The following is a 13,603-nucleotide window of genomic DNA, read 5'->3' as shown; positions in this document are numbered from 1 at the left end:
GCAATTTAAGGTTTACAAACATGTAAGTGTTTGGTCTTTTTGAAGCGAAAGACCCCAGCAGAAGGACCTTGAAGAACCAGTGGTCTGCTTTGACCCCACTTCATAGGGTGGGAGTGAAGTGACTGCATTTCATAGGGCCAGCACTGTTGTTCAGGGTAGGGTTGCCATATGGGGAAAAGGACAAGTCTCCTATACTTCTAAGAGATGCACAGAAGAGGGAATTTCAGCATGTGCAGCTTTTATTTCCCCTGCATGACAAGCTGCACCTACTGAAATTTCTTTTTTTGTGCATCTCTTAAAGGTGCAGCAGACGTGTCCTCTTTTCTAAGTGGTAAATGCCTGCATAATGCTTTGAGTATTGTATTATGGATTACTCAATATATGTAGAGGTGCAGCCTGAAAAGAACTATTTTTGCATTATATCTCTCTGTTTACTTTGCATAGTTCACTTTGCTTCTGGCTTCTTTAGTGCTTCCTTTAGCTTTTTGAGATTTCCCGAGGCATTGCCCACACATCTCCAGACCCAGCTGGTGGATTCCAATTAGTCACGGCTCCATTATGGGCCAAGAACATTCTTACTGAAACCTTTAATCTGGCACCAATTTTGGTTGGGTAGGGATACCAACTAATCAGCCAGAATCAAGCCCTGGTCATACATCTCCTTTAACTTATGCCTAGTTTTCACAGAGGTGGTAAACTCATTTTTGGGTTGTACCACCTCAGAATTGCAGGTGGGGCTCACATGATGGAAAGCTCCTTCATATAAGTCCCTCCACATTGGGAAGAAGGCTAGGTTAAAATCCTTTGCCCTGACATCACATTTCTGTGTGGAAGGGATTTTTTGTAAGAAGGAGTATTCAGTCACATGAATTCCTCCCCTCCACCGCCTGAATTCAGCCTAGATATGGGTTGTTACCTGTGGGAGAAGTAGGGCTTTGTCTAAGCTCCCGCCATATATCATCTTCCCTCCTTCTTCATCTATCCTCGTTATATCTTAAAAGGAGTAATGGAAGAAGGGAAGACACGAAATAATTTTAAGCAATGCTGTTGTGCTCAGAGAGCAAGGGACTACTTGTCATGGGGACATAGGAAGCTGCCTTGAATGGAGTCAGCCTAATGGTCCAGCTATTGTCTATAATATACAGTCTAGTTCTAGTCCATCTATTTCTTGAGATAAACCACCTCAGAACAGTGGTACATATACTGGTAATCTCCAGACTGGATTACTGCAATGGGCTCTATGTGGGGCTGCCTTTGTATGTAGTCTGGAACCTACAGCTGGTTCAGAATGTGGCAGCCAGGTTGGTGTCTGGGTCATCTAGGAGAGACCATGTTACTCCTGTATTGAAGGAGCTACACTGGCTGCTAAGTTTCTGGGCAAAATACAAGGTGCTGGTTATAATCTATAAAGCCCTAAACAGTTTGGGCCCTGGGTATTTCGTCATGAACCCCATCAACCATTGAGATCATCCAGAGTGGTCCGTCTGCATTTGCCACTGGCTCGTCTGGTGGCTACTCAGGGATGGGCCTTCTCTGCCATATACTTAGTCAGACCAATGGCCTATCTAGCCCAGTATTGTCTTCACAGACTGGCAGCGGCTTCTCTAAGGTTGCAGGCAGGAATCTGTCTCAGCCCTAGCTTGGAGATGCCAAGGAGGGAACTTGGAACCTTCTGCTCTTCTCAGAGCGGCTCCATCCCCTGAGGGGAATATCTTACAGTGCTTACACTTCTAGTCTCCCATTCGTATGCAACCAGGGTGGACCCTGCTTAGCTAAGGGGACAAGTCATGCTTGCTACCACAAGACCAGCTCTCCTCACGTGTGCTCCCTGCTGAAATAAGAGCCTCCCCATCTTTGACAATTTTAAAAAAATCTTTAAAGATGCATCTGTTCACCCAGGCTTTTAATTAAATACTGTTTTAATTGTTTCAACATTGTTTTAAACCCTTGTTTTAAATTTTTAAATGGTTGAAATGTTTTAACTTTTTTGCTGTCATTTATTTTTACTAATGTTTTAATTTTTTCTGTTGATGTTTATTTTGTTTTATTGTAAACTGCCCAGACATAAGTTTTGGGTGGTATAAAAAATGTCAAATAAATACAATACAATAAAAAATAAATATACACTGACTGGCAGCAGCTCTCCCATGGTTTTAGGCAGCCCTGCCTGGAAATGCCAGGGATAGAACTTTCTGCATGCAAGAAGTGGGAATATCTTATGGCAGACAGCACCCGCGTGTAGTCATCCATCCAGGTGCAACCAGGGCGGACCGCGCTCAGCAAAGGGGACGATTCATGCTCACTCCCACGAGACCAGCTCTCCTCCCCAGGAGAGCTTTCTTAGACCTTCTGCTGTCCAGGTCTGAGAAGGGCACACTGAGTATTGACTCTCCTATTTCCTTGTTTGCAGCTGGAATTTGTGGACTATGTATTCCATGGGGAACGTGGCCGACGGGAGACAGCCAACTTGGAGCTGCTGCTGCAGCGCTGCAGCGAAGTTCAGCACTGGGTGGCCACAGAGGTGTTGCTTTGCGAGTCCCTGGGGAAGCGGGCCCACCTGCTCAAGAAGTTCATCAAGGTCGCTGCTGTGTGAGTGCCACACCTTGCCTCTTCTTTCCATTGTCAATCAGGGTGGGGTGATTTCCTACTACCACAATCTGTGCATTCTTCTGTGCTCCTGTAGAATTACAGCATGCACATAGCCTTGAACTTGGAACACAGTAACCTCTGGCCATGCAACAAGGAGACCAGTGTCAAGCTCCTGCACCTCTCTCTGATGCTCCATAAGGTGGGGTTGGCAGCCGTGTTCCCTGTAACGGGGATTCCCAGATGGTGCTGACTACAACTCCAATCATCCCCCGCTGCATTGGCTTTTGACTGGAGATGGTGGGAGTTGGAGTCAACAACATCTGGGAATTCCTGTTACAGGGAACTCTGGTTGGTGATAAAGGCTGCCTTGTTCCATGGCGAGGGATTCTTGCAGCATGGCTCTCCGTGCCTGGACATCTGGTAAGGTTATTTAATGGGTGTGTGTGGTGGGGTATAAATATCCATAAATCCATCCTCAGTGAAAGAGTGTGTGTAAATTTGGGCTAAATGTTAGTGGGAGCTGGGATGCTGACCAGTGTTCTCTCTAATTTTTTTCATCTATGTGTGGAATGAGTTTTGCTCTGGACGGCAGTATCAAGGCAGTGTGTGCACACATGCATTCAGAGTGGGGCCTTCCTGATTCAACCTGAGCGGGATCTAAAATTGAACGGACATCAAAAAGCGTGTGAGTGCGCACACACGCCTTAGAGAGAACACTGATGCTGACTCCACCCTTTGCTTGCTTAGATCTTTCCCTTCAGTGTAGAAGATCATGCTATGTTGCCCAAATCTTCCACATACATCTCTCAAACCGTGGAGTGTGTCCCTTCATAGAAACCCACATAAGTAAGTTTTTGGCAAGGCTCTTGTGTCTTTTAAGAGCTGCATGATAGGCAGCGATCTTATGCATGCAGTTTTTCCCAGCACAGACGGTGATGGGTAATAGTTTACTTGCTGAATTTCTGCCTGTTACAAAGCTATTAAAGCTTAGGAAACTTGCCCAGAAAAAGGTGTCAACCCTACCCATAAGTACTGTAATGATCTGAACAATGAAAAGTACAAATTTGGAGTGTATTGTTCTTCAAGAACGGGTTAGTGAAGGGAGTTGGCATCATTCCCTCCAGCCTTCTCAGTTGCTTTTTAAGCTGAGAAAACTGTTGCCTGCCAGCATATCACCTCCACCCCCGTACAAGTAAGCTTAGTGAGCTTGTTTCAGTTGTAGGCTGCTGAAAAAATGAAGGAGAACAAAGTTAATTATCTTTCCCCATTATTGATTGATTGATTGTTAAATTTATATACCACCTTTCATTAGAACAATCCCAAGGCGGTTTACAGCAAAATTTAAAAACAAGATGGTAAAAAAGACACAATTAAAATATTAAGTGAAAAATATTAAACAAATCTGATTGAAAATTTAAAACAAAAGCATAAAAGCAATACAGAGTACAAAGAGCAGCAGCAGAGAATCAAATAAATGCCTGGGCAAAAAGCCAAGATTTTACACTCTTTCTGAAAGCTGTGATGGAGACCGAGCAGCGAATAGCCACTGGGATAGCATTCCAGAGTCTGGGGGCAGCAACAGAGAAGGCCCTGTCCCGCGTGCACGGACAGGGCAAATATGCAAACCAGGGAATTGCACATCCAAATTCAGTTTCTAATTCAACCTTGGATTTACACCCTTTCCCCCCAACAATTTGGCTTATTTTCAATTGAACTTGAATGGAAACTTAAGACCTGAATTTCTTCTTTACAAATGGAATGGACAATAAGAATAATGGTGAACTAGCTGACTCTGCACAGAGCATCTGTGCGCTCTTTGGGGCCGGTGGTTACCTCTTCTTCCCCACCTTCTGCCCCAGTCTCCACTTCCGGACCCATCTGCCTCTCCTCCCCACAGCCACTTATGCCCCCCGCCACTTTCTTTCTCCCTTCCTGGGCCTTGCCTCTGTGGCTGGGCCCGCTGCCGCCAAGGCGACCACTCCTCCTGGGTGTGCCTCAGCCAATCAGGCGTGTCTGCTGCCCAGCCAATCAGCTGAGCGCTGGGACGCACATTCTAAGGCACACTCAGGAGAAATATATATATATATATATAGATGCTCAGTCCTTGCACTTTCAAACACAACTTCCATTTGCTCAGGTTGTCACTTCATTCCATCTCTTCTGCCTTTTTGCAGAGGTGATATGGCACTGGGAGCCCAACTGTTTTCAACTTTGCACAACCCTCCAGGACATCCAATGCTGACAATAATTCTCCTTTGTATTTTCTCCTTTGTGTTGTGCTTCCCATTCAGTCTAAATGGGGAAGCCCCCATTTATACTCTGCTTTGGCCAGGCCTCTGATATCTCTGTGGGCTCTTCTGCATGCCCATGTCTCCTGGGAAAGATCCTGAAATTCAGTGATGCTGCTCCCATAATAAGCAAAGGGTTTCAGGCTTCCTTTTGGATCTAATCCCTTGTTCTTGTGTCCAAAGATTTAGCTATAATATCCCTTGGTTTCCCATTATTTATATTCCTTGATTTGGGAGAGGGGGCCCCCTGTCCTATAAGCATGCTCCAACACTGGAGCAACTCCATCTTCTAATTGCAGGGCAACATGACAGCTATCTTGTTGCTTGGGCCTCATCCTTAACTTGGTTTCTACATGGGATCCTGCCACAGAAAGACTGGGAGTTGGGGTGAACAGCTGTGCAAAGCCATGACAGTGGCTTGGGAGTGGGTTGGGGTCCATAGTCTAGCCCTGAATATTGCTAATCAGCATTGATTTACTATCAATAGAATGTTAGGTGCTGTACAGAGAACACAGAAGCAAAATAGCCCCTGCCTCAGAGGGCTGGCAAAGTACAAACCCTTGTCAGCAGCTGGTTTTCTTGGAGGGCTGCTTAGAGGATGGGAAGGGAAATGATGCACCAGGATCCTGCTACTACTCTGTAGCAGTGGCCACACCAGGAAGTTTTCCACACAGGGCTTTTAAAGCCCTTTAGCTCGCATCTCCTCCGGAATGCAGGGGGTGTGTTCACATAGTGGGCAGATTTACCCCGAAGTCTCTGCGAGCGATCAGGGAGCACTTCACACATGATTCAGGTTTTCCATTGTGCATTAGATTGTAAAGTTGTGCCAGCGAGTCAGTGTCAAGTGTAGCCCAATTTTAAAAATCAAAAAATCCACTTTTTGCATCGGGTTTGGGGGATATCTGAGTTTGCAGTAAAGCCTTGCAGAAAACTCATGGTAAAGCCTGCTGTGTGTGGAACTCCTAGGAAAACAATTGAGGGTGCGGCACAGAAGGGGCAAAGTGCATTATGGGTGGGCAAGCTATGTTGGCGAGCTGTATCCCACATATTAGATTTCTGAAACAGAAATGGGGGGTGCTGGGGGGCAGGCCACTTGCCTGAGGGGATGCTTAATACTCCCCCCCCCCATGCCCTTGCTCTGTAGACAAGGGCTGCACAACTTCAGCAGTTATTAGACTACAACTCCCATCAGCCCCAGCCACAGTGGCCAATAGTGAGGGATGAAGGGAGTTGTAGGACAATGTGTGCTGGAGGGCCGAAGTTGTGTAGCCCTGCTAGACTGATCTGATGGCAAGTCCCTTAGCCAAAGTCAGCTCTTCCTCCATGTCAAACTTCTAGATTGACAACTAGGGGCCAAATGGTGATACTTGGAGGGGTGGATTTGTCCCAGGCACTGCCAGTTGTGGATCCCTAGAGTGTAGTCTACATTCAAGGGCCAGGGGTAGGAGCAAGGGTCAGAGACTGGCAAAAAGTAGAGATGGAGTAGGGTTTTACTTCCCCTCCCCCTGATAGGATTCCTTTAAAGCAGAAGCTCAACAAGTTTTTGGGTTTTTAAAAATCATTGCATCATTCTTTTGCAAGTGCATTTCCTTGCACCTGCTGAATTTCTGCCTGCCATGCGGCTGTTAAAATGCACAGAGCCTCTATTAAGAAAAGATGTTCATCCCTCAGCTGAAGAACAGGAGTAGGGAAATCTGTGAAGCCTGCTCACATTTGAGCTTTTTGCTGACTTAGTTCTTAGCTGCCTCCTTTTCTTCCCACAGATGCAAGCAGAACCAGGACATGTTGACATTCTATGCTGTGGTTATAGGACTGAACAATGCACCTGTCAGCCGCTTACGTCTCACCTGGGAGGTAAGAAGGATCTTGGACATAAGAAGGGGAGCCTGTTTTGTATGTGTGTGTGTGTACACCAACTTGACGGCACAACTTTACCTTTATGTGATGAGGAATGCTGTATGTAATCTCCTGAGCCTCCCCACAAGATTTTGCAACTAAGAGATTCCAGTTTATGATCAGACAGTGACTAAACTCCCAAGGATACAAACATTATTTTTTATTTTCAAGATAGTATCCTGACAGACTAGCCAACACTAGGCCCTTTTGGCAGCTAACAGGTACAAACCTATCTTAAATCATATAATAAGCACCTTAAAAACAATACAGAAACACCCGAAAAACAAAACCAGTTCCACAGAGCCAGAGAACCCACAAGTCATAACCATGGCCACTCACAACAACCCTGCCTTTGGATTGTCCTTAATGAAATAGCAAGATGAGCTTTCCTGGGCAAGGAAGTACAGAGGAAGGTAGCCACCGTGGGAAGAATCACAGTTCCTCATCACTGCTCATTTCACCTTGAAGGCAAAAGAACCCAGAGCAAAGCTGCCTCTGAAGAACTTAAAAGGTAGTACTAGCAAGTACTGTACATCTCACTGGAACTGAGGCCAAGTTATAGGCCTGTGCAGTGGGTAAATGACTTGACTAGCAAGCCAGAGGTTGCTAGTTCGAATCCTCGCTGGCACATTTCTGTCGGGCAGCAGCGATATAGGAAGATGCTGAAAGGCATCATCTCATACTGTGTGGGAGATGGCAATGGTAAACCCTTCCTGTATTCTACCAAAGACAACCACAGGGCTCTGTGGTCGCTAGGAGTCGACACCAACTCGACGGCACATTTTACCTTTACCTTTTTCAGCACAATTGCAAATTTCAAGTTGGATAGATTTCAGGTTTGGTTTTGGGTACTTTGGACTCTTCAGAATTTGGGTCTCAGATTAGATATCAGACTTCTTTTTGGAAGTCATCCCTCCTTCTCCTCGGCTCTATGGAAGTCCAGGCTGCCAACACCCCGAGCTTCCACACAACCAGGTGGTGAGGTAGGAGGCGCTAGCATGTCCTCCTACTTCACTTTTAGCCCAGGTCTAAAGCCCAGGCTACCTGGGCACTTTCCAGATTACACCATACAACAGTGTCACGGCAAAGTGTGCTTCCATACTACCTGTGTTGTGACACCGCAGTCCCTGCGCTGACAGCAAGGTGTCGTTCACATTTCCAATGCCGTCTTTTGGATTTTATCTCTCTGCATTATTTTATTTATTTATTTTATTTAGTTAGATTTATATGTCGCCCTACTCCCATAGGACTCAGGGCGGCTTACAAGCAAACATACACAACACAATTTCATAAACATATATCTTACATAGCCTCATAAATTCCTAAAACGTTATAGTGCTACACGTTGCATGTGCGTCGCAAAAAAGTAGCGGTAGTTTCCCGTTGTGGGAGGTTTGTGCTAGAAAAGACTGCTCCCCCTGCTGGTGGCTTTGCGCAACAAACGGCTGGACCTCTTATTTACGTTTTCAGTACAATCCTGCCAAGCTGAAGCATTTTACTGCTGTTGTAACATGTAGTCTGGAAAGTGCTTTGGTGGAGAAGCACCGGGATTGGGAGCAATCCCGGCGGGTCTTACAACCAGCCCTACCCAGGCTACCTCTTTCTTACCCAGGTAGGGTTGGTTGTGAGAACGACCTCAGTACATCTTTTTTTCTTTTTTCTTTTTTAAATGGGCTGTAAACAATCTTTTTAGGATCAGGCTAAATTTTTCATAACTTTTTTCTGCTTCTGTATTTCAAGGATTATTCTTAAATAATTTAGCAGGACAAGGAAAAAAGCTGGCAGAGTATAACTGTGGGAAGGGACGAGCAGGGGGATATTTTCAGTCTTGAGACACTACTCTAAGACTCTACTGAGTCTTAGAAAGGACTTAGAAATATGCCTTTTTTCAAGATAGAGACGGGTGGGACATTCTCATATCATCGACTTTTGTGTCTGTTATGGCCCAGTTTCCCAGCACATACCCACTCTAACATACCCAGCTGCACTCTTCCCTTCACTCTGTGTTTTCAACCCTTTTGCAATAGTCATCTTTCCTGTTTACTAGTTGTGGGTGCACATGTTTTATCAAAGCCTCTTATAATTTGTTCTGCTCCGCCCTACCATTTCACATAATCTCTGCCATCAAAGTGGGTCATCACTGAGCAGGGAGATAAATAAGGAGCATGTAGGCTTCTGGAAGGAACAGGATTCCTTCCTAATGGGTGACCCTAATGATGGATATATAGTAGGACTTCAGCAGAGAGCCAGCATAGTGTAGTGGTTAGAGTGTTGGACTAGGACTGGGAAGACCCGGGTTCGACTCCCCATTCAACCATGAAACTCACTGGGTGACTCTGGGCCAGTCATGTATCTCTCAGCCTAACCTATCTCACAGGGTTGTTGTGAGGATAAAAATAAGCATGTACTTTCCTAGCAAAACACTCTGAGCTCCTTGGAGGAAGAGTGGGATATAAATGTTAATAATAATAATAATAATTATTATTATTATTATTATTATTAATACTTAGCCTTTGTAGTTTTATTTATTTATTTATTGTTAAATTTATATACCGCCTTTCATTAAAGCAATCCCAAGGCGGTTTACAGCAAAAAATTTTTAACACAAGACAGTAAAAAAGACACAATTAAAATATTAAGTGGGGGAAAAATATTAAACAAATTTGATTAAAAAATTTAAAACAAAAAGCATAAAAGCAATAAAGATTATAAAGAGCAGCAGCAGAGAATCAAATAAATGCCTGGGCAAAAAGCCAAGATTTTACACTCTTTCTGAAAGCTGTGATGGAGACCGAGCAGCGAATAGCCACTGGGAGAGCATTCCAGAGTCTGGGGGCAGCAACAGAGAAGGCCCTGTCCCGCGTGCATGACAGCCAAGACTCCCTCATTGTCGGCACCCAGAGCAGAGCCCCCTCAGATGATCTTTTCAGAGTTACCTGGATGTCTCTTAAATAAACTGGCTGACATCCTGAGAAAATTACTCAGTAGTACTACTCAGGAGTTACTCTAAATTATAGTTGGACTTCCTTTAGTAAATTTAGCCAGGAGGTCAGCTGCTGAATCTTATACCTTTAAGTGGTTACGACTGCGTTGTATTTTCAGGGCACAATGCAGCCAAGTTTAACCATAAGTCCTCTAAGAGAGAGTTAAACTCATGCTACCTCATGGGGTTTAAAAGAGCTTAAACTTTTGACGCAAGCTGTTAACTATAATAACTGAATGTTATATAACGATGAACCTTCAAGTGCAGAGGCAGTATACCTCTAAATACCGAATGATACTGGGAACAAGAAACAGGGGCAAGCCTGCACGCTAAGAGACATCTTGCTCACTGCTGTTAAAAACAGATTGTTGGACTCGACAGATCTAGCCTCGATCCAGGAAGGCAATTCTTATGTTCTTTTGAACTGTGCCTGTAGTTTTTTCATTGTTACACTGTTTCCTAATGGTGTATCATCGTTTTAGAAACCATCTTGGGTGGGGGGTTTTTGGAAGTGGAAAGGCAGAGTAGCATAAGTATTTGTTTTTTGCACAACAGTTCAAAGCACACATTGGGAATTGAATGAATGAATGAATAAATAATAAGAAACTTTTTGTTTCCCTTTTCCTGCACTGAACCTGCCATGCCCTTGGGTGTTGAGGGCCTTGCCTGTCGTTGGGCGAGTCATTGCATAAGATCCTTGCTCCCAAACAAGCTGTGCAGCAGGGTTAATCCAACATCAACACCTAGGTTGACTCACTGGGTGAAGCAATTCCTGCTTGAAGTGTTTTGCTAGGAAAGTTCATCATCCCAAGCGCTACAAGTGAACAAGGATGTTATAGCAAGTTCATCACATATGCGGTTCAATTGTATTATACCAGACCTATTAATACAGGTTTGGAGGGCTACCATATACACGGCAGTCAGTGGCCGCCCGTGAATGCGCTGTGGGCGGTGGGGCGGTGGGAGGCACCTTCAAGGGTAAATGAATTCTGTGCTTACCTACGCAGCTGCCGCACCTGAATGAAGTTCAGAGAAGCGGTGTGCCACCCAGCAGCACCTGCGGCAGGGAATCGCCGCCGCTGCCACTCACCTGGCTGCTGGCGGGGGCTCAGCTCCGTGTCAGCAAGGTGAGTGGCGCTGCGGAGGTAAGCACAGAATTCATTTACCCTTAAAGGTGCCTCCCGCCGCCCGCCCAGTGGCGCGTTCACGGGCCGCCACTGACCGCAGTATTAGCTTATTATCATGCAATCTGCTAGTGCTATGGATAGCTTTATATCCAAATCCGTAACTGGAATGCAGGTTTTCCATCCCAAGGCCCCTGATGTCTGCTGCTGGGACTGGAATTTTGGGGACTCAAGCCAGACCCAGAGCTGAATCCTGAAGTGCAGCAAGCAGAAGGTACTACTCAGTTGACCAAACAAGGACCGAAGATCAGGTTGTTAGTCCTACAACTGATGCTTAGTTTGCCTGGCATGTCCAGAGGCACCATACTGCCTGCTAGTTGCAGGGACTGTTGTTGCCTGCCCCTGTTCCCTTCTGTTCTTGAAGAAGGCTGTGCAGCTTGAACACCCACAGTCCTGGGTACCGCAGTAGGTTAGATTCCAACCTCAGCACACAGTTCAAGTCTCAGAATTTCTGATGGAGACAACTTTCAAATCAATCAGATCAAATAAGCTGTCTATAAATAGAAGGCAGTCTTTAATTGAAACTGGTATGTTTTTGTATTGGAAATTTTAAACGGTTTGACTTGTTTCCCACATATGCATAGGGCAAAACAGACATATATGCATCCATCTGATTGATTGATTGATTGATTGAATGAATGAACGTGTAGAGTGCCCGAAACTTCCGTCTCTGGTTCAGCTGCATGTGCAATTTATTCTATTTTCTGCACAGGAATGATATTGTGCCTTGTGTGAAGTAGCTCAAGGAAAATATCTAAAAATGTGTTTTTCAAAATTCTTCATCCTATGCATGTTTATTCGAATCCAAGCAAGTATGCACATGATTGCCACCAAGCAGCATGCTTCTATATATGTTTACTAAGAAGTAAGTTCCATTGACTTCTATATATGTTTACTAAGAAGTAAGTTCCATTGACTTCAATGGCTCTCCCATGGAAGTGGGCATAGAATTTCTGCATGAACCATTGGTTAGCAAACCCAGTACCAGGAACCCACTCTCCACAGATCAAACGGACATGTTAGAGTGAACCTGCAAAAAAACACCACCACCCAAACAAACAAAAATCCCCAAACTCAATGGTATGAGAAACTGCTTCATACGGTGACAGTTGGGAGTGAAGATGTGACAGGAGGCGGAGGATACTTAACCCTTTTCTTACCTGTCATTTTTCCTCTTCTAAATGGATGTTCCCTAGCTGCTTTTCCCTCTGCAGGTTTTCCAATAGGTGTCTCCTCTTGCACCAAGTACCTGGAAACTGAGAAAGAGAACACACTGTGTTTCATATAGGGAACACTGATTAGGTTTTTAATTGGCTTATATATTCACTGTTGTGTTTATTGTTGCTCAGTACATTCAACTATCTCATGAATGTTTACATTGGTTGTCTGCTGGAGCTCTTGTGACACCTATTTCCCATTTTTCTCGTGCAAAGCTTGATTCTTTGGTAATGTCGACTGGAAGACGAAATGGCAAAAAGAAGGCCTCCTCCTCCTCCTCCTCCTCCTCCTCCTTTCCCCCCTCCTCCTTCCATAAATTGTAATCTGCTCAGATTACGTCCCTTAGCAACCTTCAAGAGGCACACATGTGCACCTTTGCAGAATCAGATGCAGTGATACAGCAGCCCACTGTTCCCACAGATCCACTCACATACATCACACCAAGCAATGCCAACAACTGAATATGTCCCAAGCTCCAGTTTTGAACAGAAGCTCTTTATTGTCAAGTTGGAATTCCTCTCTCTGAATATATATGTTTTGTTTTGGTTTTTCCAGAAGCTTCCTGGAAAATTTAAGAACTTGTTCCGGAAATTTGAAAACCTTACGGTGAGCCATTTACAGTTCCCCTAATGCAGAGCTGGAGTAACTTAGGGTTTAAGAATATGACATGTGACCTAGAAAGTCTCCAGTTCAAAAATCATTACAACCATGAACTTTCTGCCTGGCCTTAGGCAAACCCTTATTTTTCTCCTCTGACACCCAGTATTCAATTAATAACTTTCTTGCAAGGCTGTGGTAACAACCACTGAGGTGATGGATATGCAGCATTTTTAAGCAATTGGGAAATCTGCTTTGCAAACATGTAAAATAGGTTGCGTCGTCGTCGTCGTTCCCCTCCCCAGCAATCAGGATATGGCATGGGTTCTTCTTCCCTTTTATAAGCTCAGTTTCAGGTACCTCCACCCAACTGCTGCTTCTCTCTTGTAATCTGCATTCCCTTCTCTAGCAGAAGCTAGCTTTTCTCTTTCTCTACTGCAACGGTTTCCAGACTTGGTCCAGAGGAACTCTGGGGTTCCTTGGAAACTTATTGCAGTTCCTCAGTGAGAAGATCAATAATGGCCTAGAAGCTACCTCGAAAGGCAGCCCATCTGCCATTTCAGATCTTCCCATGTTAATATGCGGTTGCAGGAGAGTTTTGGGGGTGTTCCAGGTTGTCCTGGGATGGTCTTAGAGAGGAGAGCTGGTCTTGGGGTAGCAAGCATGACTTGTCCCCCCTAGCTAAGCAGGGCCTGCCCTGGTTGCATTTGAATGGGAGACCACATGTGAGCACTTTAAGATCTTCCCCTCAGGGGATAGAGCCCTTCTGGGAAGAGCAGGAGGTTTCAAGTTCCCTCCCTGGCTTCTCCAAGATGTGGCTGAGAGAGATTCCTGCCTGCAACCTTGGA

The 13,603-nt window shown here is 44.9% G+C and overlaps 1 protein-coding gene across 1 annotated transcript in view; it reads left to right on the top strand.

Annotated features, from left to right (window-relative positions):
• The window catches only part of RAPGEFL1 (Rap guanine nucleotide exchange factor like 1), a 79,372-nt gene that overhangs the window by 51,499 nt on the left and 14,270 nt on the right, over positions 1-13,603 (top strand). The window contains exons 9-11 of the mRNA XM_053262749.1: positions 2,411-2,589; positions 6,641-6,731; positions 12,714-12,764. Coding sequence (XP_053118724.1) covers positions 2,411-2,589; positions 6,641-6,731; positions 12,714-12,764 — 321 coding nt within the window. The remainder of the gene's footprint in view (positions 1-2,410; positions 2,590-6,640; positions 6,732-12,713; positions 12,765-13,603) is intronic.

The sequence above is a fragment of the Hemicordylus capensis genome, chromosome 6 (assembly GCF_027244095.1).
Source record: "Hemicordylus capensis ecotype Gifberg chromosome 6, rHemCap1.1.pri, whole genome shotgun sequence".
NCBI lineage: Eukaryota > Metazoa > Chordata > Lepidosauria > Squamata > Cordylidae > Hemicordylus > Hemicordylus capensis.
The sequence above is the reverse complement of the archived record's forward strand: the minus strand, read 5'-3'. Positions and strand labels throughout refer to the sequence as shown.